This window comes from Poecilia mexicana, unplaced genomic scaffold (genome assembly GCF_051168715.1).
Source record: "Poecilia mexicana isolate PSO_F unplaced genomic scaffold, ASM5116871v1 scaffold_1, whole genome shotgun sequence".
Classification (NCBI taxonomy): domain Eukaryota; kingdom Metazoa; phylum Chordata; class Actinopteri; order Cyprinodontiformes; family Poeciliidae; genus Poecilia; species Poecilia mexicana.
Genome location: NW_028263370.1, coordinates 24,837,443 through 24,858,793, shown reverse-complemented (window position 1 = coordinate 24,858,793; position 21,351 = coordinate 24,837,443). Strand labels below are relative to the sequence as shown.

Genomic DNA, 21,351 nt, shown 5'->3' with positions numbered 1-21,351 from the left:
ACACAATGTAACGTTGTTCTGATTCTTTGCGTGGTTGTAGTATTTTCCTGACCACCGATATTCCTGACTCAATGGACAGCAATGGCGCATGTGTGACTTACGATAAATCACGTAATGTCCAGTCCGGTAATCAATGCTGCTGGCGCTCTGTCCTTCTCTCGCACTTCCCGCTACTTCAGTGGGTGTCAGGGACGTAATGTTTAGCAGTTAATTCAACCATAGATAATGGTAATAAGGGCTTCAGATTTCACAGGTGAGGAAAAAGTTTTAATTTAAAGAAAACATTGAACAAGTGAGCAGTGGGTCAGTTATACTAGCCTAACTGTTAGCCTTTGATAGCCTTAGCATGTGCTGCGCAGTTCGGTGTGTTTTGGTTCCGTTAGCACTAAACAACCCGCCCACCAAGTCATCAGTAGAACAGCTGTTTAAATCAGCTAATCAACCACCGCGGTGTTCAGGCGAAAACTTATTAATAATCACAATATAGACATTAAGCCTGACAACATAATGTAACAGACTGGATGTTCTGTTTTAGTGTTTTTGCTACTTTTTTGTGTGGGAAATGTTTGTTTTTGGTGTTGATTCCCCTGATCGGTGATCTCTGCTCTATCTGCTCATAGAGCTGTTTGTCGGTTGCCATGGCAACGGGTAGTGTGTAATACCGACATGCAGAGAAAAGGCGGAATAGAAGTTATTGGAGCTACTTTTCTTTATTTCTTTATCCATTTGAATTTTATTACTTTATTCTTAAATTTCTATTTTGTGTATTATTTACAGAGTTTATTTGTAGGTTGATAATTGTTGATTTTATTTATTTTTTGTTTTATTATTTTTCTTATGTATTTTCTAAATTTAGACAGGAAGTAATGTGGGTCAGTCCACTTTCTATAAGCTTAGGGGCCTGGAGAAGGACCAGCAGGGATTTGGGTTTGGGGCCGATGTTTTTTACCAGAGCAAGAGAGGTAGCATGAGAACAGAGGAAAGTTTGATCTCTGTAATTGTTTGGTGAAAGAGGAAAATAAATCACCAAGAACAATCAATAAGTTTGGACATTGAACCTTCTTTTACCCGTGTCGAGAAACTCGACCCCAGTGCCTCAGTAGTGGCTTGGTGGAACTTTTATTGGATGCTTGGCTTGGCAAACAGTCATAAGTGGTTCTGTCTAGTTTGGTTCTTCACCTGTTTATCAGTTTTATTGTACCTTTATTGTGGCGCCCTGCAGCCGCTGCAGTTCCTAAAAACAAGCAACAAAAACTGATCTAATCCCCTGTGTTCGCAAAATGTGGAGATATTTATAACAGTCGTCAAACGACGGCTCCTACAGCATTTAAAATAAAACGATTGACCAATATAAATAGAAATTCGCCCCTTCTTGCATCTTGACAGAACTAACAGAAACTAAACTGTTTATAGATTTGTATCATGGAGAATTTATCAAACATCAGTTTTCTAATCTTTATTTTAAGTCGCATTTAGTAGATATATCTAATAACAAATGACGGCGCTACTAATATTAATATGGTAATATTAATATACTAATATAAAGCTCACTTTGAAACAATACAAGTTAAAAACAATATTTTGTGTATATATACTTGCATTATACACACACACATATATATATATATATATATATATATGTATATAAATAAAATCCCTTCTCACCCTCCGCGGTCTCTCTCTCTCTCTCTCTCTCTCTCTCTCTCTCTCTCTCTCTCTCTCTTTCATCCTCTAAGCTCGGGTCCTCTACCAGAGGCCTGGGAGCTTCAGGTTCTCCTCCAGTATCTTGGCTGTGCCTAGAACTGCACATTTCTGGACTGAGATATCTGATGTTGTTCCTGGGATCTGTTTGAGCCACTGCTCCAGTTTGGGGGTGACTGCCCCGAGGGCCCCGATGACCACAGGCACCACTGTGGTCTTCACCTTCCAGGCCTTCTCCAGTTCCTCTCTGAGGCCCTGGTATTTCTCCAGTTTCTCCTTTTTCCTGATGTTGTGGTCACTTGGTATTGCTACATCCACCACAACGGCTTTCCTCTGTTCTTTATCCACCACCACAATGTCCGGTTGGTTCTCCATTACCATCTTGTCTGTCTGGATCTGGAAGTCCCACAGGATCTTAGCTCGGTCATTCTCCACCACCTTTGGGGGTGTTCCCCATTTTGACCTCGGGGCTTCCAGTCCATATTCTGCACAGATGTTCCTGTACACTATGCCCGCCACTTGGTTATGTCGTTCCATGTACGCTTTCCCTGCCAGCATCTTGCACCCTGCTGTTATGTGCTGGACTGTCTCAGAGGCCTCCTTGCACAACCTACACCTTGGGTCTTGTCTGGTGTGGTAGATCTGAGCCTCTATTGCTCTGGTGTTTAGGGCCTGTTCCTGGGCGGCCAGGATGAGGGCCTCTGTGCTGTCCTTGAGTCCAGCTTTCTCCAGCCATTGGTAGGATTTCCTGATATCAGCCACTTCAGTTATTTGTCGGTGGTACATCCCATGTAGGGGCTTGTCCTCCCATGATGGTTCCTCCAGCACCTTGTCCTCTGTTCCCCATTGTCTGAGACATTCACTGAGCACATCGTCCGTTGAGGCTTTGTCCTTGATGTATTTATGGATCTTGGATGTTTCATCCTGGACAGTGGCTCTCACACTCACTAGTCCTCTGCCTCCTTCCTTACGGCTTGTGTACAGTCTCAGGGTGCTGGATTTGGGGTGGAACCCTCCATGCATGGTTAGTAGCTTCCGAGTCTTAACGTCCGTGGTCTTTATCTCTTCCATTGGCCAGCTAATTATTCCGGCAGGGTATCTGATTATTGGTAAGGCATAGCTGTTTATTGCACGGATCTTGTTCTTGCCATTGAGCTGGCTTCTCAGGACTTGCCTTATTTGTTGGAGGTATTTGGCTGTGGCTCCTTTCCTTGTGACCTCATCGAGGTTGCCATTTGCTTGTGGTATTCCCAGGTACTTGTAGCTGTGCTCTATGTCTGCTATTGTTCCTTCTGGGAGTGAGACCCCTTCTCACTCCCAGTGAGAAGGGGTCTCACTGGGAGTGATATATATATATATATATATATATATATATATATATATATATATATATATATATATATATATATATATATACATATATATATATATATATATATATATATGTGTGTATATATATATATATATATATATATATATATATATATATATATATATATATATATATATAACTGTCAGAGCACCAAGGAGGTGCAATGAAAAGATCAGTACCTAAGAAGTACAGCCAGATGCCCATACCTGAAGCACTCGAAACTGCCAAACAAAGGCTCCAAGCCTTGGCCAGCCGCCTAAAGAGATAGAGAATGAAGTCAGGAGGATTAACCGGCTCTTCTCCACCCAACCAGCTAAAGTGTACTCTCAATGGCAGGGTAATAACAACAGAGCAGACCCACCAAGGCTGGAGACTGAACATATGGGGAAGGGAGGCGTCCCACAACAGCAATGCACAGTGGCTAACCTCTCTACGAGAGGACCACAGCAACCTCCCTGAACAAGCCCCGGTAACCATCACTGTGGCAGATGTCCAAGAAAGAGTCTCGGGTATGAAAAACTGGACAGCACCAGGGCCTGACATGATCCATGCCTACTGGCTAAAGAAACTCACTGCCCTCCATGAGCGACTGACAGCTCAACTGAACCAGCTGCTACAGAATGGGACTCACCCTGAATGGTTAACTGAAGGGCGCACAATCCTGATCCAGAAGGATCCCTCAAAGGGTTCAGTCCCATCCAACTATCGGCCAATAACCTGTCTCTCTACAACATGGAAGCTCATGTCAGGCATCATAGCAGCTAAGATAAGCAGGCACATGGATAAATACATGAGCACGGCACAGAAGGGCATCGGCATAAATAGCAGAGGAGCCAAACACCAACTCCTTGTAGACCACACAGTCGCCCGAGTCTGCAAAACCCGACACACCAACCTGTGCACCGCTTGGATTGATTACAAGAAAGCCTATGACTCAATGCCACATACCTGGATCATTGAATGCTTAGAGATGTACAACATCAATAGGACTCTAAGAGCCTTCATTGCAAACTCGACGGGGCTGTGGAAAACCACCCTTGAAGCTAACTGCAAACCACTTGCACAAGTGTCCATCAAATGTGGCATATACCAAGGAGATGCTCTGTCCCCACTGCTGTTCTGCATAGGCCTGAACCCCCTCAGCCAAATCATCAAGACTGGCTACGGATACCGACTCAAGAATGGGGCCACAATCAGTCACCTCCTCTACATGGATGACATCAAGCTGTACGCCAAGAGCGAGCAAAACATCGACTCACTGATCCACACCACCAGGATCTACAGCACTGACATTGGGATGTCATTCGGACTAGAGAAGTGTGGCCGGATGGTCACAAAGAGAGGGAAGGTCATCCGCACAGAAGGGGTCTCACTCCCAGAAGGAACAATAGCAGACATAGAGCACAGTTACAAGTACCTGGGAATACCACAAGCAAATGGCAACCTCGATGAGGTCACAAGGACAGGAGCCACAGCCAAATACCTCCAACGAATAAGGCAAGTCCTGAGAAGCCAGCTCAATGGCAAGAACAAGATCCGTGCAATAAACAGCTATGCCTTACCAGTAATCAGATACCCTGCAGGAATAATTAGCTGGCCAATGGAAGAGATAAAGACCACGGATGTTAAGACTCGGAAGCTACTAACCATGCATGGAGGTTCCACCCCAAATCCAGCACCCTGAGACTGTACACGAGCCGTAAGGAAGGAGGCAGAGGACTAGTGAGTGTGAGAGCCACTGTCCAGGATGAAACATCCAAGATCCATAAATACATCAAGGACAAAGCCTCAACGGACGATGTGCTCAGCGAATGTCTCAGGCAATGGGGAACAGAGGACAAGGTGCTGGAGGAACCATCATGGGAGGACAAGCCCCTACATGGGATGTACCACCGACAAATAACTGAAGTGGCTGATATCAGGAAATCCTACCAATGGCTGGAGAAAGCTGGACTCAAGGACAGCACGGAGGCCCTCATCCTGGCCGCCCAGGAACAGGCCCTAAACACCAGAGCAATAGAAGCTCAGATCTACCACACCAGACAAGATCCAAGGTGTAGGTTGTGCAAGGAGGCCTCTGAGACAGTCCAGCACATAACAGCAGGGTGCAAGATGCTGGCAGGGAAAGCGTACATGGAACGACATAACCAAGTGGTGGGCATAGTGTACAGGAACATCTGTGCAGAATATGGACTGGAAGCCCCGAGGTCAAAGTGGGGAACACCCCCAAAGGTGGTGGAGAATGACCGAGCTAAGATCCTGTGGGACTTCCAGATCCAGACAGACAAGATGGTAATGGAGAACCAACCGGACATTGTGGTGGTGGATAAAGAACAGAGGAAAGCCGTTGTGGTGGATGTAGCAATACCAAGTGACCACAACATCAGGAAAAAGGAGAAACTGGAGAAATACCAGGGCCTCAGAGAGGAACTGGAGAAGGCCTGGAAGGTGAAGACCACAGTGGTGCCTGTGGTCATCGGGGCCCTCGGGGCAGTCACCCCCAAACTGGAGCAGTGGCTCAAACAGATCCCAGGAACAACATCAGACATCTCAGTCCAGAAATGTGCAGTTCTAGGCACAGCCAAGATACTGGAGGAGAACCTGAAGCTCCCAGGCCTCTGGTAGAGGACCCGAGCTCAGAGGATGAAAGAGACCACCCACAGAGGGTGAGAAGGGAATTTTTATATATACATATATATATATATATATATATATATATATATATATATATATATATATATATACATATATATATATATATATATATATATATATATATATATATATATATATATATATATGTATATATATATATATATGTATATATATATATATATATATACATATATATATAATGACACCCCTGAAAGAATCCCTGAATCCCTGCCCCCCTCTTGCCACCCCATAAATATTTTCCTAGATCCGCCCCTGGCAGGGAGAGAGTTGAAGAGGAGGTTGATTTGTTTTTTACTCTTCTCCCCCAGAATAAAAGATTTAATTGAAACCTGGTCGAATTACTTCTGGAGACCCATTGATACCACCTGTTACACAGGCACTGCGTTAAGTTTCAGGATTCAGCGCCAAAAACGCAAACATTTCCCACACGAATGTGGTGGGATGGTGTTCCACCCTCAGCCACTCTGCGCACCGGGTGCAGCAGGAAGCGCACCATTGTTTGATGGGCGGGGCAGATGCCTATATAGTTGGGCGGGCCGCTGCAAGGTGTGTGCGTTTTTGTTTCTCCCGCTGTTGCTGCGGTCGGCAGCTACATGTTGGCTTGTGTGTTTGGTCGGCTCGTCTGCGATCGTAAGTGACAGTTTTGCTATCCGTGGCTGAGATCATGGTTGATTTTTGAGTGCTACACCTATCGTGCGTTTCTGCAGTGTTGCTCTGATGGCGTTGCCGGCTGCAGCTGGGGGTTGCTGTGGCGTGTGGCTTCAATCTGGTCCTCACCTGCTGACCCACTTCCTCCCGGGTTAGGCTGTGTTTCCACCCCTGGGTAAGCTACCTGCTATTTAATTTTTGATTTATTTTATCTGGATCCACCATTAATGGGTTTTCTGTTTCAGGCAACTGACTGCAGCGCTTTGGACGCTCTGCTTCTTGTCTTCCTGTTTGGGCCGCTCTCAACTAAACTTGTTGCTGGTTGGGCGGGGCATTACTCCTCTGGCCTTATCCAAGGGCATTTGGAACTGGATGACGACAAAGATTTGTTCCATTGTTTGAAGTGTTTTCTTTTACAGTTTGTATTTGTTTATTTACTAATTTGTGTATATTTTCTTTTGCATTGCATGTTTTTATTTCTTTTGGAATAATTGCTTCTGTCCGTCCTTTACCTTATGCGTTCCTTTTGTTCCAGGGACTGAGTAGTAGGCCTGAAGCCTCGTTTTTAAAAAGAAATGTTTTAAAGAAATTGTCTAATAAAATATTGTGCACTGCTAAGTCTATATTCGGGTGCATCTTTTTACTTAAAAAAAAAAAAGAGCTTCACCTGCTGGTCACACAAAGAACAGAATATTCAGTCCGTAAGTTTTTTTTTTTGTTTGTTTTTTTTTTTTCTGGCTTGATTATTTTGTGACAAGTAAAGCCAGCGGGGTTCATAACTTAAAAACCTGCTGGACTGATGCTCTGTCACAGAGCTGGTGTGAGGGTCGCCTTATAAACTGAACCGGAACACACCGAACTGCGCAGCACAACATGCTAAGGTTGTTGAAGTCAAGGGAACATAACTGACCTACTTCCGCCTCCCTCGATATTTTTTTTTTAAATTATATTTTTTTTATAAAACCTTTTACTGACCTGTGAAACTTTGGGGCTTGTTTTGTAGCTGTAGTGTTAGCAAAACATTGTGCTCCTTCCGTGCACATATAAGATTTAGACAACTTGACAGATGAGTCGCCATCGTTAGCGAGCAGGTTGGCCAGCAGGGGGCGGGATCTCGCTCGCGTGAGGCTCCTTTGAATGCTGACGGGAACGGACCACTGTCGGTCTAGGACCTTATTTGGAAATGGGACCATTGCACTCCGGAAGTGAAGGGGGCGCTATTTTCGATATTATCCGCGGCCTTCCGTTTTTATTTTTTTAAATCTGTGACATCTTCATTTTTAACAAGGATTTTCACTCAATGTTTTTGAACTTCTCTCTCTCATTTACCTCAGCAAAGCTCAGTTTTTAACAAATTCTGTAGTTTTCGGCGTACTTCTAAATATGCTTCTTAGTCGCATCTTTTCCGGGTCTACTACTGCCTCTAGTGGCGTGGGGGTGGTAGCACAACTAACCTAATTACATTACTAAATCAGAATACCACAACGTCTTTATTATTGATTCTGGCATTACTGGAACAGTAAAATATAAATTCCCTCACAAAAGAACATACCTTTTCATTTTCTTAAGGAAGTAGAGCTAATTAAATGAGATGAGCAAGAACTGAAAGTGATTCCAGTTTCACTTGATGGCCAACCTGTTGAAACTGGCAAATTTTAAATTCCTTGTGTCATTCCTGGACAGTCAGCTCAACTTTGCTGAAAACAATGACTGTATCTTTAAGAACTGTTCTCAGCGACTCTTATCTTTTAATAAGATCTTGGGTTGTGGTTGTTGAGTTAAAATGTTAAGTTTTAACATTTTAACTCGAGTTTTAACTCAACTCAAGTGAAAACAACATTTTAACTGAAGTTTTAACTTTCAGGTAAATGATGGTGAAACCAAAAACATCTCTGTCTCAACTGTTTGTTGAAAGAAATATTTTAGCAGAGAGCATCCATCCTCATTATCAGTTTGAACCTCTGAGCTCATGAAGGTGTTACTTTATTTTCCTCTGGGAACTAGGAACATCTATTAGACGTCATTTATTGACAGTGCAATAATTATTCTTAACCAAACTAAATAACATTTACCTATAGCATGCTAAGTGTTTTGCTTTGTTCAAAAATTGTTGATAATGTGATTCTATGATTTATCGTTTTAGAGTTGAAGGAAAGTTTCCACCTTGATGGATTAAGCAATTTCATCTAATTTTTCCTATATATAAGACTCTACCAACAAAAAATCTCAGAATAATAAACATGGCACTGTAAAAACAGAAATGTGAATTTTTGCTTGTATCTGTTTAACAACCCTGTAACAATCTGGGTTGTTATTCTTCTGTTAACCCAACTAATTTGATTGTTATTGACTTTTGCTCAATTAAATTTCTTACATATACATTGCAAATGGTATTTTTATTATATTTGATCATGTTGTTTTGCATGTCCCATTATGTCTTTTGTTCCTCCCATAATTGATGGAGATTTAAAGATATTATAATGTATAAAAGTATTGTCATTTAATTAGCTCTACATGCTTAAGAAAATGAAAAAAAATTGTTTTATAAGATAATTTATCTTTTACTGACAAAAGATAATTATCTTTTATTTTTTGCCAGTAATTCCGAAATTAATAGTAAATAATAACGTTGTGGTACTCTGATTTAGTGACATAATTATATTAGTTGTGCTACCACCCCCACGCCACTATAGGCGGTAGCAGGCCCGAAAAGATGCGACTAAGAAGCAGATTTAGAAGTACACCGAAAGCTACAGAATTTGTTAAAAACTGAGCTTTGCTGAAGTAAATAACAGAGAGAAGTTCAAATACATTCTGAGAGTGAAACTCCTTCCTAAAGGTGAAGATATGTTACAGATTTCAAAAGAAAATAAAAACGGAAGACCGCGGATAATATAGGAAATAGCGCCCCCTTCACTTCCGGAGTGGAATGGTCCCTTCAGAATCGCTGAAGCGGAAGAACTTTCTACTCCGTCTGGCTTCCCTGGATCTCTGAGTTACTGTTCTCACACCAAAATCTTGATTTTCATAAACTCTCCCAATACACTGTAATTCACTTTTACATTCAGGTCAATATTTTTAACAGAGTTTCCAAAAATGAGTAGTATAGAAATTTAGTCATATTTCTTTTTTTTTTAAACCATCTCACTAATTGTTGGCTAATCATCTCTGTAAGAGCTATTTTCCCTTTTTTTTTTTGTTAAACCTTAGAATTTAAATTGTTTAGTTTATTCTTTTTTTGTTCATTTCTTAGTTGATTTATCATTAGAAATTTTATTTTTGTTGTTTAGAATAAGTTCTTTGATTAGGAATTCACTTAATTAGTTAATTAATTTCAGGTTGGGATGTGGGTATTTGACGGTATAAATAGGTGGGTCTCTTAGGCAGCTTATTGCACGTGGTGGTCACAAGGTTTTACCTCCTATAGAATCAGTCACATCAGACTTTAATCGTCAGTCAGAGAGCAGAAGCAGAAGCAGAATCCTGTAAACTTTTTGCCTGGACTGTGAAAATAAAACCAAAGAACTGCATTTTGACTTTTTGATTCTTTGTGCTGCGTAAACCAGAATCCACGGTGCATCAGGTGACTATTTGAGTTGGATTCACTTTTGTTTTGGTCACCTTTGAGTTTTTTGATTTTTGAATTTAAGCTTTGGGACAAATAGTCATTACAATTTCTAAAGGTTGTTTTAAATTCAGCTTTTATCTCACAACTAAAAAGCAATCTCAAATGTTTATGGATAAAATGATTCTGTCTTTCCACCCACACTACTGCTGCTTACATAACCATATCACATAAGACTGGCGACAGTCACACATAAACAAATGAAACTGATTAACTTCCCTTCATGGAGAGAACAGAATGCGGAGAAGAAAAAAAGCTAAACTCGCTCTACAATCTGTCAGCCCTGAGGTGAGCTGAGGTCACTGAATGTCTGTTTCTGTTCCATTTGACTTGCTTGTAACATTTGATCATTTTTGGCATTAAAGTCTGTTTTATACTTAACCAAATCTCATTATTTCTCAAGGTAATGACACTGAGGGGTTCTGGTCGGGAAACTGGTAAACAGGTCCGTTTACCTGTGTGGCGCACAGAGGGGGAAATGGGTGAACAACATGTTGCTCATAAAATAAACAGGATAATTTTATTTTTAACCCAACACTGCCCCCTGGGGGATCCCACAGGAAGTGTCCTTACAATGCAACTGATTTTCACAGATTCTTGTCTGTTTCTTTGCAGCTTTTCTCTCCAAACTAATTTATGAAACTATTGGGATCGATTGTGTCAAATAGTCGAAGACGTTCCCGCTGACAACTTCAGATCAGATCTAGATGTTTTTACTTCACTCAACGCCACGGCTGTTGCTCTAGTTTCTCTCATATTTCTGAGAACTGTAGGTGGACAGCACAGAGAGCCATTTCAAAATCAAATATGGTTACTAATAACTAATTAATAAATATTCCATGTCCACACGAATATTTATTAAATGAGTGTCGAATAATAAAATGAAATTGTGAAATAAATGATGAAATACATCCATAAAAATATTTTGATATAAATAAAACTGTTGACTAAATAAGCTCCCCATTCAAAAAATATATATAAAAAATGTTTTTATTTCATGGGGAGATTAGTTTATTTGATTCAGTATTTATTAATTAGTGATTGACAACAGCTTTAATTTATTCATAGAGTGAACACAGCTCTGTAGAAATGCTTGTCGGGGAAACTGAAGGTTTGACTCCACCGGGGCTCCGTACTCGCTCTACAGGGGATTTTTCTAACTTTCCAGATAAAGTCCAGTAAAGATTTGGAGCCTCCAGTGAACAGAGGGTGGTTCCGCCCAGAGGTCGGAGCTGTAACTGGTTTCCAGGTCAGATCCGGTCCGCCGGAACTACCTGTTCCACCTGGAAACTTTGGAGCCGCAGGCAGCCCGGGAGCGCTGCATGCTGGGAGGAACTCAGCAGCTGACTGACTCCACCTTCACCTCCAGCCGTCACACACCGCCCGGCTGGCCGCTCCGACCGCCGCTGGACCCCTCTGTCTTCACACCGAGTCATGGACCTGCGGGACCGGCGTCTCACGGTGAGCTGCGCCGCCTGTCAGGGTCACACGGTGGAGCTAGCGCTTTGACTAGCTGCGGGAAACAGGATTGTTGTGGTTGGAGTTCGGCTCGGTTCTGTGTGGATCTGCTACTTCACGGAGCCAGACTGGAGCGAATTTACGGGTTTAATTTCTTTCTAACTCCCTGACCGTTTCGGTACCGGAGATTTGAAACGTTATTCGGTTAAATCTGCCCTCAGTCCACAGGTTAGCTAAGCTAAGCTAGCTGCAGTGAAGCAGGTGTTCGGCCTCTTAGTTTTTGTTCTCCGGTTGACTGAACCGGACTGGATCTGGGCTCAAAGTGTCCAAACGTCCACCTCCATGAGCACCGAACCGCTGACCACCATCCAACCTCCTCTGATTGCCGGCGGGCCCCTGTTAGCTCCGTTAGCCTTCTAGCTGCTGCTGCTAGCGGCTACATAAAATGTCAGACACCGAGGGGTTTGGCGGAGCAGCCGGGAAAAGGTTCGGGAGGTTCGGAAACAGCTGCTGTCATGGAAACCCTCACCGAGCCAGTGAGCAGGTCTCAGGTCAGATTCTGACTTTAAGACCCCTGGTTCTGGTTCTGATACTGGTTTCCATGGCAGCACAGGGCTTTGACACGTCACTCAGTGACGTTTCCTGCAGGTGAACTGGTTTGTCTGGTCCTACTGGTTTGTAGTCCAACTCAGCTGCTGGGTCACCTGCCCACAGGTATGTTGGCCCCGCCCACTGCCACAGTTTCTTCTTTCAGGCAGAAGTGGAAGCTGTTCACAGTTGAATTAGTGAAGAAGAATATGAACTGATTCTCTGCTGACATGAGAATGAGTGGGGGGTGGGGCGTGTCCCTTGGGGTGGGCGTGTCCCTTGGGGTGGGCGTGTCCCTCGGGGTGGAGTAGATTTTCCGATCAGGAAGCAGAAATGGGAAAATTAGTTGTTAGACTGGATGTGATGCCATATTTGGAGGTGAGGTTGGTCAGTCAGGTTTCCTGGTCTGATACCAAATTTATGTTCAGGTTCTGTTGGGACTCAAACCATCTCCGTCTCCTGCTGACTTCCTGTCTGTCTCTGTCCCAGGTGTAGCTGCGGCGCGTCCCGTGGGACCAGAGCGTGATGGAGCCAGATGTGATCCGGATGTACTCTTCGTCGCCGCCACCGATGGAGGATGGCGCCGAGGAAGAGGACGATGAGTTTGGGGACTTCGGGACATTCTCCAGCGTCCCCAGCAGCGTCAGCTTCTCCGAGATGGACACGCCGACGTCCTTCGACCAGAACCAGGCGCTGACCGCCACCTCGCCGCCCGACCTTCACAACGGCAGCGGGAGGCTGGGCTTTGGCCACACCCCCTTTGGCGAGCCGTCCAAGGCCAATGGCCAGCTGGAGGTCTGTCCCCCAGAGCGGACGGACGCCAGGAAGACGGTGTCCTCCTCGCAGGATGTCTCTGTTGATTGCAACGGTGAAGATGCAGAGGTCCTGACCAACGGGTTTGTGACCTTTGACCTTCAGGGAAGCCCCTCCTCACAAGACTCTGTCCCCTCTCATGACAGAGGACCGTCCACGGAGGATGAGGACGGTGTCGAAAAGGACGAGTTTGCAGACTTTGCTGCTTTTTCTGACACTGAAGAGACGCAGAGGGACAGGGACGGTCCACCGGGGACATCCGTCCAACCCAGGGACTTGGACAGTCCAGTGCAGACATCCGTCTGTCCCCAGGATGGTGAGTGGGGAGCAGAGGATGCAGTGAGGGACGTCCACCGGGCCGAGGCCCCCGCCAGCTCCTGTAACACGGACTGGGGCCCGGACTGTCCCCTGGGGGACGCATGTCTCTCTATTTGCACTACGGGGCATCTGTCCCCGAACGGGACGGAGGACGAGGACGAGTCCCGGGAGGCAGGGGACGAGCATAGCTCGGAGACGTCCCTGGGCCGGCTGCTGTCCACGGACGGCCTCGAGGACCTGGGGGACATCAGCACCACGGGGTCGTCTCCGCCGCCGCCGGGGGACGCCACCACGCCCGCCGGAGACGACTTTGGAGACTTTGGGGACGCCGCATCCTTCGGTGCTCAGGGCTTTGCTGACTTTGAGCAGAACCGACCGGACGGTCCGGAACCTCCAGAACCTGCCAGGTCCGAGTTGGAGGACGACTTTGGGGACTTCAACTCCCCTAAGGTCCTGGGCGGACAGCGGGACGGGGACAGGGGGACGTTTGCGGATTTTCCCAGCAGTGAGAGTTTCGGAAACTTTAGTTCAGCGAAAGACGGCGAGGACGACTCGGGCTGGAGCGCCTTCAGTGAGCAGAACCAGAACCAGAACCAGGAGGATGGAGAGTCCTGGGCGGCGTTCAGCTCAGAGCCGAGTGGCGAGGAGGACCGCGACGAAGACAGAGAGGACACTGGGAGGACGGAGCCGCCATCGGTAAGAGACAGACAGGCCGGGTTCTGATTGATCCAGACGGGACGGGTTCTGGCCGGTTCTGATTGATCCCACAGAGAAAACAATTATCTGGTTAGCAGAAACAATCCTCCTGATTGTTAGTTTGTTCCATTTGTGCAGATTTAGCTTCGATGCAAATTGGAGACACCAGGGTTTTGAGGAATGATGCAGTTCAGTCTCAGTGTGTTGATTATTAAATTGATGCACTTTTTTGCTCAAATTGAGTCAAACTAAATGTGTTTGAACAACCATTAGTTTTTCATCATTACAGTATTTTATTTTAATGCAGCAAATTTCCATTCCTGCTCATCAGCTCCCTGTCTGTCCTTAAAGCTTTTATCTCCTTTTTCATGATAAAAATATCACATTAGGTTATATACTTATGAAAAATAATTTAGTCATCAATATTTATTTATCTTTAGATGAAAAGTCGCAGTCAAAATTCATGCTCAGTTTATAGTTTTGCTTCCTGACAGTAGAATCTCGTTTCCGTTGCTCTTCCGTTGTCTGTTGTTGCTGAAAAGCTTCAAACCCAAGTCAGAAATTACTTTGAAATGTATTTTAATTTATCATATGTAGAATAATTATTCATCCTGAATTTTTTATTGAACGACCCAGGACTAAGATATTAACCAGATGTAGTTCACACCCCGACCACTAGATGGCATCTCCTACAGCAGCCTGAGAGGAAGAGGAACTCTTCAGGTCGTTCTGTTCTGGTCTCCCTGCAGGGGGCGCTGTCCGGCCGTTTGGAGAAGCTGTTCCTCAGCAGCTTCCCTGTTAGCTCCGCCCACATCCAGCAGCAGGTGGGGGAGGGGCAGCGGGTGGACACCCTGAAGGTCCTGCTGGAGCCGCAAGGCGAGGAAGAGGAGAAAGAGGAGAGGCTGAGCAGCAGGTGAGTTGATGATGATGAGGACTGACCTTCATCATCTACCTGCTTCCTGTTTCACTTCCTCCGGCTGCTCTCTGATTGGCTGCAGGTTGGCGCATGGCGGCGGCGTCTGGACGCAGCTTCAGGACGTCCATGAGGCTCTGGGCCTGCGGTACCAGTGGGGGGGTTCCCATGGCAACAAGGTGCTGCTCTGCTGCCTCGGCATCGACACCAGAAACATCGTAAGTTTGATGATGGTTCTGATGGTTCCCAGCTGAGCCCAGAGTCATTTTACTCTGCACCATCTCAGACACCTAATGGCGGGAGCAAACACACCTGCAGCCGGGTTCTGCAGCCGGGTTCTGTTGTGGTCCGGCGCTGATCGTGTGGCTCTTTTCCCCCCAGCTGTTCACGGGTCAGAAGAAGCAGCCGGTCATCGTGCCGATGTACGCGGCTGGCCTGGTGAGTTCCTCTGCCTCCAGAATGTCCAGGACCACCTCCCGGTTCTGGTTCTGACCCGGTCTGGTTTCAGGGGATGCTGGAGCCGACCAAGGAGCCAGTGAAGCCCGTCTCTGCTGCCGAGATGATCGCCTCCATCGCCCAGACGCCGCCCGCCGATGCAGAGAAGAACTCCGTCCAGCCCGACTCGGTGCAGGTGAGTCAGCGCCGCGGCCCGGCCCGACCTGACCCGACCCAGCCCGACCCGGCCCGCTCGACATGCCAGTCTGATTGTTTCCCCGTCCCTCCAGCAGGAGGCGCTCCCCCCGGTCCAGTTCGACTGGAGCAGCAGCGGCCTCACCAACCCTCTGGACGGTAGGTGGTCCAACCGGGCCGTCCAGAACTTCAGTCCACAACCCAGCAGAACCTCAGCAGAACCACCGACCAAACGCTGAGTCCAGCTGGTTCTGGAGAACTACCAGCCGAAGCTGTCAGTCCGGTCCGGTCTGATCCGATCTGGTCCGGTCTGATCCGATCCGATCGGGTCGGTTCCGATCCGATCCGCTCTGCTCCGGTCCCACAGTGCAGCTCGGTAGCAGCAGCATCATGCTGTGGGATCTCCCACCTAGTTTGGTGTTCTGGTTCTGCTGTGGCTGAACTTTGACCCCTCTCTGAGGTCAGCCTGCAGTCCCACATGAAGTGACTCTGCTGCATGACTCTCTCTCTCTCTCTCTGACCTGTGACCTCTGACCCGGCCGTCCAGCCAGCGGAGGCTCGGCTCTGTTGAACCTGGATTTCTTTGGTCCGGTGGAGGATTCAGGCTCCAGCAGCTCAGCCTCCATCCCAGGTCAGAACCAGAACCACCCAACCAGACTGCCAGAACCAGAACCACCCGACCCGACCAGACTGCCAGAACCAGAACCACCCGACCCGACTGCCAGAACCAGAACCACCCGACCCGACCAGACTGCCAGAACCAGAACCACCCGACCCGACCCGACCAGACTGCCAGAACCAGAACCACCCGACCCGACCCGACCAGACTGCCAGAACCAGAACCACCCGACCCGATCCGACTGCCAGAACCAGAACCACCCGACCCGACCCGACTGCCAGAACCAGAACCACCCGACCCGACCCGACTGCCAGAACCAGAACCACCCGACCCGATCCGACTGCCAGAACCAGAACCACCCGACCCGACCAGACTGCCAGAACCAGAACCACCCGACCCGACCCGACTGCCAGAACCAGAACCACCCGACCCGACCACCAGCACTAAATTTTCACACATTGATACTTTTTGTGTCAAATCTTACAGAATTGGACCCAAAGACATTTACTGATAGTCTTGATTTTTCAAGATGGCTGCCATAGTTATGGAAAATAAAACTTCCTGTAAAATCACCACTGGATGAATCACAGAAATCACACATATTTCTTGGTCTTGTATTTTGACAGTGAAAAGCTGCACTAGTGCAGAGAACATCTGGCAGTGAAACAGTTCAGGGTTTCTTGGTGAAAAAATCGGAATGTGGCACGTTAAAGTGAAGTGGATCACATTCTGCTGCACTGTGAACATAGCCAGAGCGACTGCAGCTGGAACAGGTGAGAGCGGAGCCTCATGGAAGCCCCGCCCTCTCCAAACCCACCCAGTTGGGGGAGCCATGAAAACCAGGCCAGCTGCCTGTCTGACCAGAAGGGGGCGGTGTTAAGTAATCTCTGGACTGACTGCACATTTCCCCTGAATCAGCTTGGCCATCGCCCCCTGCTGGCCGTCCCCAGGCATTAGCGGCGGCCATCGCCCCCTGCTGGCCGTCCCCAGGCATTAGCGGCGGCCATCGCCCCCTGCTGGCCGTCCCCAGGAATTAGCGGCGGCCATCGCCCCCTGCTGGCCGTCCCCAGGAATTAGCGGCGGCCATCGCCCCCTGCTGGCCGTCCCCAGGCATTAGCGGCGGCAATCGGCCCCTGCTGGCCGTCCCCAGGCATTAGCGGCGGCCATCGCCCCCTGCTGGCCGTCACCAGGAATTAGCGGCGGCCATCGCCTCCTGCTGGCCGTCACCAGGAATTAGCGGCGGCCATCGCCCCCTGCTGGCCATCACCAGGAATTAGCGGCGGCCATCGCCTCCTGCTGGCCGTCCCCAGGCATTAGCGGCGGCCATCACCCCCTGCTGGCCATCACCAGGAATTAGCGGCGGCCATCGCCCCCTGCTGGCCATCACCAGGAATTAGTGGCGGCCATCGCCCCCTGCTGGCCATCACCAGGAATTAGTGGTGGCCATCGCCCCCTGCTGGCCGTCCCCAGGCATTAGCAGCGGCCATCGCCTCCTGCTGGCCATCACCAGGAATTAGCGGCGGCCATCGCCCCCTGCTGGCCGTCCCCAGGCATTAGCGGCGGCCATCGCCTCCTGCTGGCCGTCCCCAGGCATTAGCGACGGCCATCACCCCCTGCTGGCCGTCCCCAGGCATTAGCAGCGGCCATCACCCCCTGCTGGCCATCACCAGGAATGAGCGGCGGCCATCGCCCCCTGCTGGCCATCACCAGGAATTAGCGGCGGCCATCGCCTCCTGCTGGCCGTCCCCAGGCATTAGCGGCGGCCATCGCCCCCTGCTGGCCATCACCAGGAATTAGCGGCGGCCATCGCCCCCTGCTGGCCGTCCCCAGGCATTAGCGGCGGCCATCGGCCCCTGCTGGCCGTCCCCAGGCATTAGCAGCGGCCATCACCCCCTGCTGGCCATCACCAGGAATGAGCGGCGGCCATCGCCCCCTGCTGGCCATCACCAGGAATTAGCGGCGGCCATCGCCTCCTGCTGGCCGTCCCCAGGCATTAGCGGCGGCCATCGCCCCCTGCTGGCCATCACCAGGAATTAGCGGCGGCCATCGCCCCCTGCTGGCCGTCCCCAGGCATTAGCGGCGGCCATCGGCCCCTGCTGGCCGTCCCCAGGCATTAGCGGCGGCCATCGCCCCCTGCTGGCCATCACCAGGAATTAGTGGCGGCCATCGCCCCCTGCTGGCCATCACCAGGAATTAGTGGCGGCCATCGCCCCCTGCTGGCCATCACCAGGAATTAGTGGCGGCCATCGCCCCCTGCTGGCCATCACCAGGAATTAGCGGCGGCCATCGCCCCCTGCTGGCCATCACCAGGAATTAGTGGCGGCCATCGCCCCCTGCTGGCCATCACCAGGAATTAGTGGCGGCCATCGCCCCCTGCTGGCCATCACCAGGAATTAGTGGCGGCCATCGCCCCCTGCTGGCCATCACCAGGAATTAGTGGCGGCCATCGCCCCCTGCTGGCCATCACCAGGAATTAGTGGCGGCCATCGCCCCCTGCTGGCCGTCCCCAGGCATTAGCGGCGGCCATCGCCTCCTGCTGGCCGTCCCCAGGCATTAGCGGCGGCCATCGCCTCCTGCTGGCCGTCCCCAGGAATTAGCGGCGGCCATCGCCTCCTGCTGGCCGTCCCCAGGCATTAACGGCGGCCATTGCCTCCTGCTGGCCGTCCCCAGGCATTAGCGGCGGCCATCGCCCCCTGCTGGCCATCACCAGGAATTAGCGGCGGCCATCGGCCCCTGCTGGCCGTCCCCAGGCATTAACGGCGGCCATCGCCTCCTGCTGGCCGTCCCCAGGCATTAGCGGCGGCCATCGGCCCCTGCTGGCCGTCCCCAGGCATTAGCGGCGGCCATCGCCCCCTGCTGGCCATCACCAGGAATTAGCGGCGGCCATCGCCTCCTGCTGGCCGTCCCCAGGAATTAGCGGCGGCCATCGCCCCCTGCTGGCCATCACCAGGAATTAGTGGCGGCCATCGCCCCCTGCTGGCCGTCCCCAGGCATTAGCGGCGGCCATCGGCCCCTGCTGGCCATCACCAGGAATTAGCGGCGGCCATCGGCCCCTGCTGGCCGTCCCCAGGCATTAACGGCGGCCATCGCCTCCTGCTGGCCGTCCCCAGGCATTAACGGCGGCCATCGCCTCCTGCTGGCCGTCCCCAGGCATTAACGGCGGCCATCGCCTCCTGCTGGCCGTCCCCAGGCATTAGCGGCGGCCATCGCCTCCTGCTGGCCGTCCCCAGGAATTAGCGGCGGCCATCGCCTCCTGCTGGCCGTCCCCAGGCATTAACGGCGGCCATTGCCTCCTGCTGGCCGTCCCCAGGAATTAGCGGCGGCCATCGCCCCCTGCTGGCCGTCCCCAGGCATTAACGGCGGCCATCGCCTCCTGCTGGCCGTCCCCAGGCATTAGCGGCGGCCATCGCCTCCTGCTGGCCGTCCCCAGGCATTAGCGGCGGCCATCGGCCCCTGCTGGCCGTCCCCAGGTGTTGGCGGCTCCTCCTCACCTCTTAGATCACATACCCGATTTGTTTCTGATGGTTGAAAACTGAGGAATGAAGTCTAAAAGTCGTAGCTGTTGAGTCAGAACCCAGGACCCTGGAGTCCTGTTGGATCCAGTGGCTTTCTGGTAAAGGCCCTGCTGACCTCTGACCTGTCCGGCCCGATCTGTCCCTCAGGTGTGGACCCGGAGCTGTTCGAGCTCACCACCGCCAAGCTGGACCCGAGCGGCGCCGGCAGCCGTGTGGCCGACGCCTTCGCCCGCCTCATGTCCACCATGGAGAAGACCAGCACGTCCACCAGGTGAGTGGGCGACCCGGTCCCGGCCCGGTTCCAGTCCGAGTTGCCCTGAGGTCTGCTTGTGTCTGCGCCTCGACAGGAAGCCCAGGAGGGAGGAGAACCTGAGCGACGAGGCGTCCAAGGTGATTGCGGCGCTGCCGGACCTGTCCTTCATGCAGGCCAAGGTTCTGATGTTCCCCGCCACGCTGACGCCGCTCTGCTCGCAGGCCACGCCCGACTGAAGCCCCACCCACCTCGCATCACTTCCTCATCTACATGTTTGTTTTTTTCATCTTTCGGTTCGTCTTGGTGGGGGTGTACATAATCAGGGATTTAATGTTTTATTTGAATGATTCTGCTTTTATTCTGGCGGGACTATGAAGGAAACACTGGCTGAAGCTCTTAAGCTGAACATAGAGATCTATAAAGTATGAGTACATTTATATCAACATATAGAGTCTTTATAAGAATATTTATGGACTGAAACCACACTGCCTGCAGAATCCAGCTGAATGTTCGTCCTCGTTCGTTTCCGAGGCCTTAGTTCGTCCCGCCGCTTCCTGTCCTCCCCGTCCGTCTCGGGACGCGTGGCTGGAACCGGAAGGTTCTGGAGCAGTGAAGGAGTTAAGGGACCAACCTGTCTGTCGTTTTGTTTTTGCTCTAACTGCTGTGGCCGTCTCCCTGGAGGGTTTTGCACATTGTGAAGATGAGTTGGATGTAATTGTAGTTCACTGTGGCTTCAGACTGTAAACCCAGGAAGTTCCTATGGAAAACCGCTGAATCACTGGAAGAGCCTGCGAGGAGTCGCCGTGCATGCCGGGTCTTCCCAGACTGGAAATGTGTAAATTTTAGTGTACACAAGATATTAAAATAATTTAAGAGGAATCTCTGTGTCTCTGGTTCTGTGGGTCCAGATTGGGATGAAGATGCTGCTTCAGAACAAACCTCCGGTTTGAATCAGTGCTGGGAGGCAAAAATGTTTAATATCTTGGTTTGTAATTGTGTTTTAATCTAAATTAAAACAAAAATCAGCAAATTTTCAAATCCAAAACTGCTGTTGCTAAATTACTATGAGTTTCATAATATTTTTAATTTGTTCTTCATCAGATAAGTTTGATCATTCACGGAGCTTCTTTAGAAATCTGGACCCTAACATTAGCTGCTACATCTTTAGCATTGAGATGCTAATTTAGGCTAGCATAGATTTCTTTTAGCACAACTTGAACACAATGTTTTCCAGCATCAGATCTGTTTAAAGAAGAAATGAACAGAAGCCGCTCCATCGCTACTGTTAGCCGAGACAGAAGCTACAGTTAGCGGAGTGAGCTGGTGCAGCACATTTACGGTTGTACCAGAAACACGATACAAAGGTTCCAGGCGCTTCAGACTTTTGTATGAAATTAATTGTATTAAATATTAATGTAATTAACCTAAATTAATGTGTTAGTCACATCCCTGACAAACAACAAAACAATGGCGTTAATTGTTTTAGTTTTTTCCAAAGAGCTGCAGACTGCTGTTCAGGAGACAGG

At 49.3% G+C, this 21,351-nt stretch overlaps 1 protein-coding gene and 1 long non-coding RNA gene across 6 annotated transcripts; both read left to right on the top strand.

Annotated features, from left to right (window-relative positions):
• Positions 1 to 6,242: 6,242 nt before the first annotated feature.
• On the top strand, positions 6,243 to 7,015 carry LOC148161242 (uncharacterized). Its single transcript, XR_015763680.1, has 3 exons — positions 6,243 to 6,379; positions 6,457 to 6,572; positions 6,643 to 7,015. It is a non-coding gene; the product is annotated as an uncharacterized LOC148161242 (long non-coding RNA).
• Positions 7,016 to 11,210: 4,195 nt separating this feature from the next.
• Positions 11,211 to 20,704, top strand: aftpha (aftiphilin a). Of its 5 annotated transcripts, none has more exons than XM_088006827.1 (10): positions 11,213 to 11,483; positions 12,558 to 13,895; positions 14,645 to 14,808; positions 14,894 to 15,026; positions 15,190 to 15,246; positions 15,317 to 15,439; positions 15,537 to 15,597; positions 15,986 to 16,069; positions 19,720 to 19,843; positions 19,920 to 20,704. In XM_088006827.1, exons 2-10 carry the CDS (start codon positions 12,594 to 12,596, stop codon positions 20,059 to 20,061), a joined length of 2,190 nt encoding a protein of 729 aa, XP_087862953.1. In that variant the 5' UTR covers positions 11,213 to 11,483; positions 12,558 to 12,593; the 3' UTR covers positions 20,062 to 20,704. The 5 variants fall into 5 exon arrangements, with proteins under 5 accessions (XP_087862956.1, XP_087862953.1, XP_087862952.1 ...); XM_088006826.1 differs by having other exon boundaries at positions 15,534 to 15,597; XM_088006828.1 differs by lacking the exon at positions 15,986 to 16,069 and having other exon boundaries at positions 11,218 to 11,483; positions 15,534 to 15,597.
• Positions 20,705 to 21,351: the final 647 nt, after the last annotated feature.

Excerpts from the sequence above, each read along its gene's own strand:
- aftpha (XM_088006826.1), top strand. The coding sequence starts at position 12,594 with ATGGAGCCAGATGTGATCCGGATGTACTCTTCGTCGCCGCCACCGATG. Across the intron at positions 15,440-15,533 it reads TCCAGCCCGACTCGGTGCAG|CAGGAGGCGCTCCCCCCGGT; the intron begins GTGAGTCAGCGC and ends CCGTCCCTCCAG. Across the intron at positions 16,070-19,719 it reads CAGCTCAGCCTCCATCCCAG|GTGTGGACCCGGAGCTGTTC; the intron begins GTCAGAACCAGA and ends TCTGTCCCTCAG.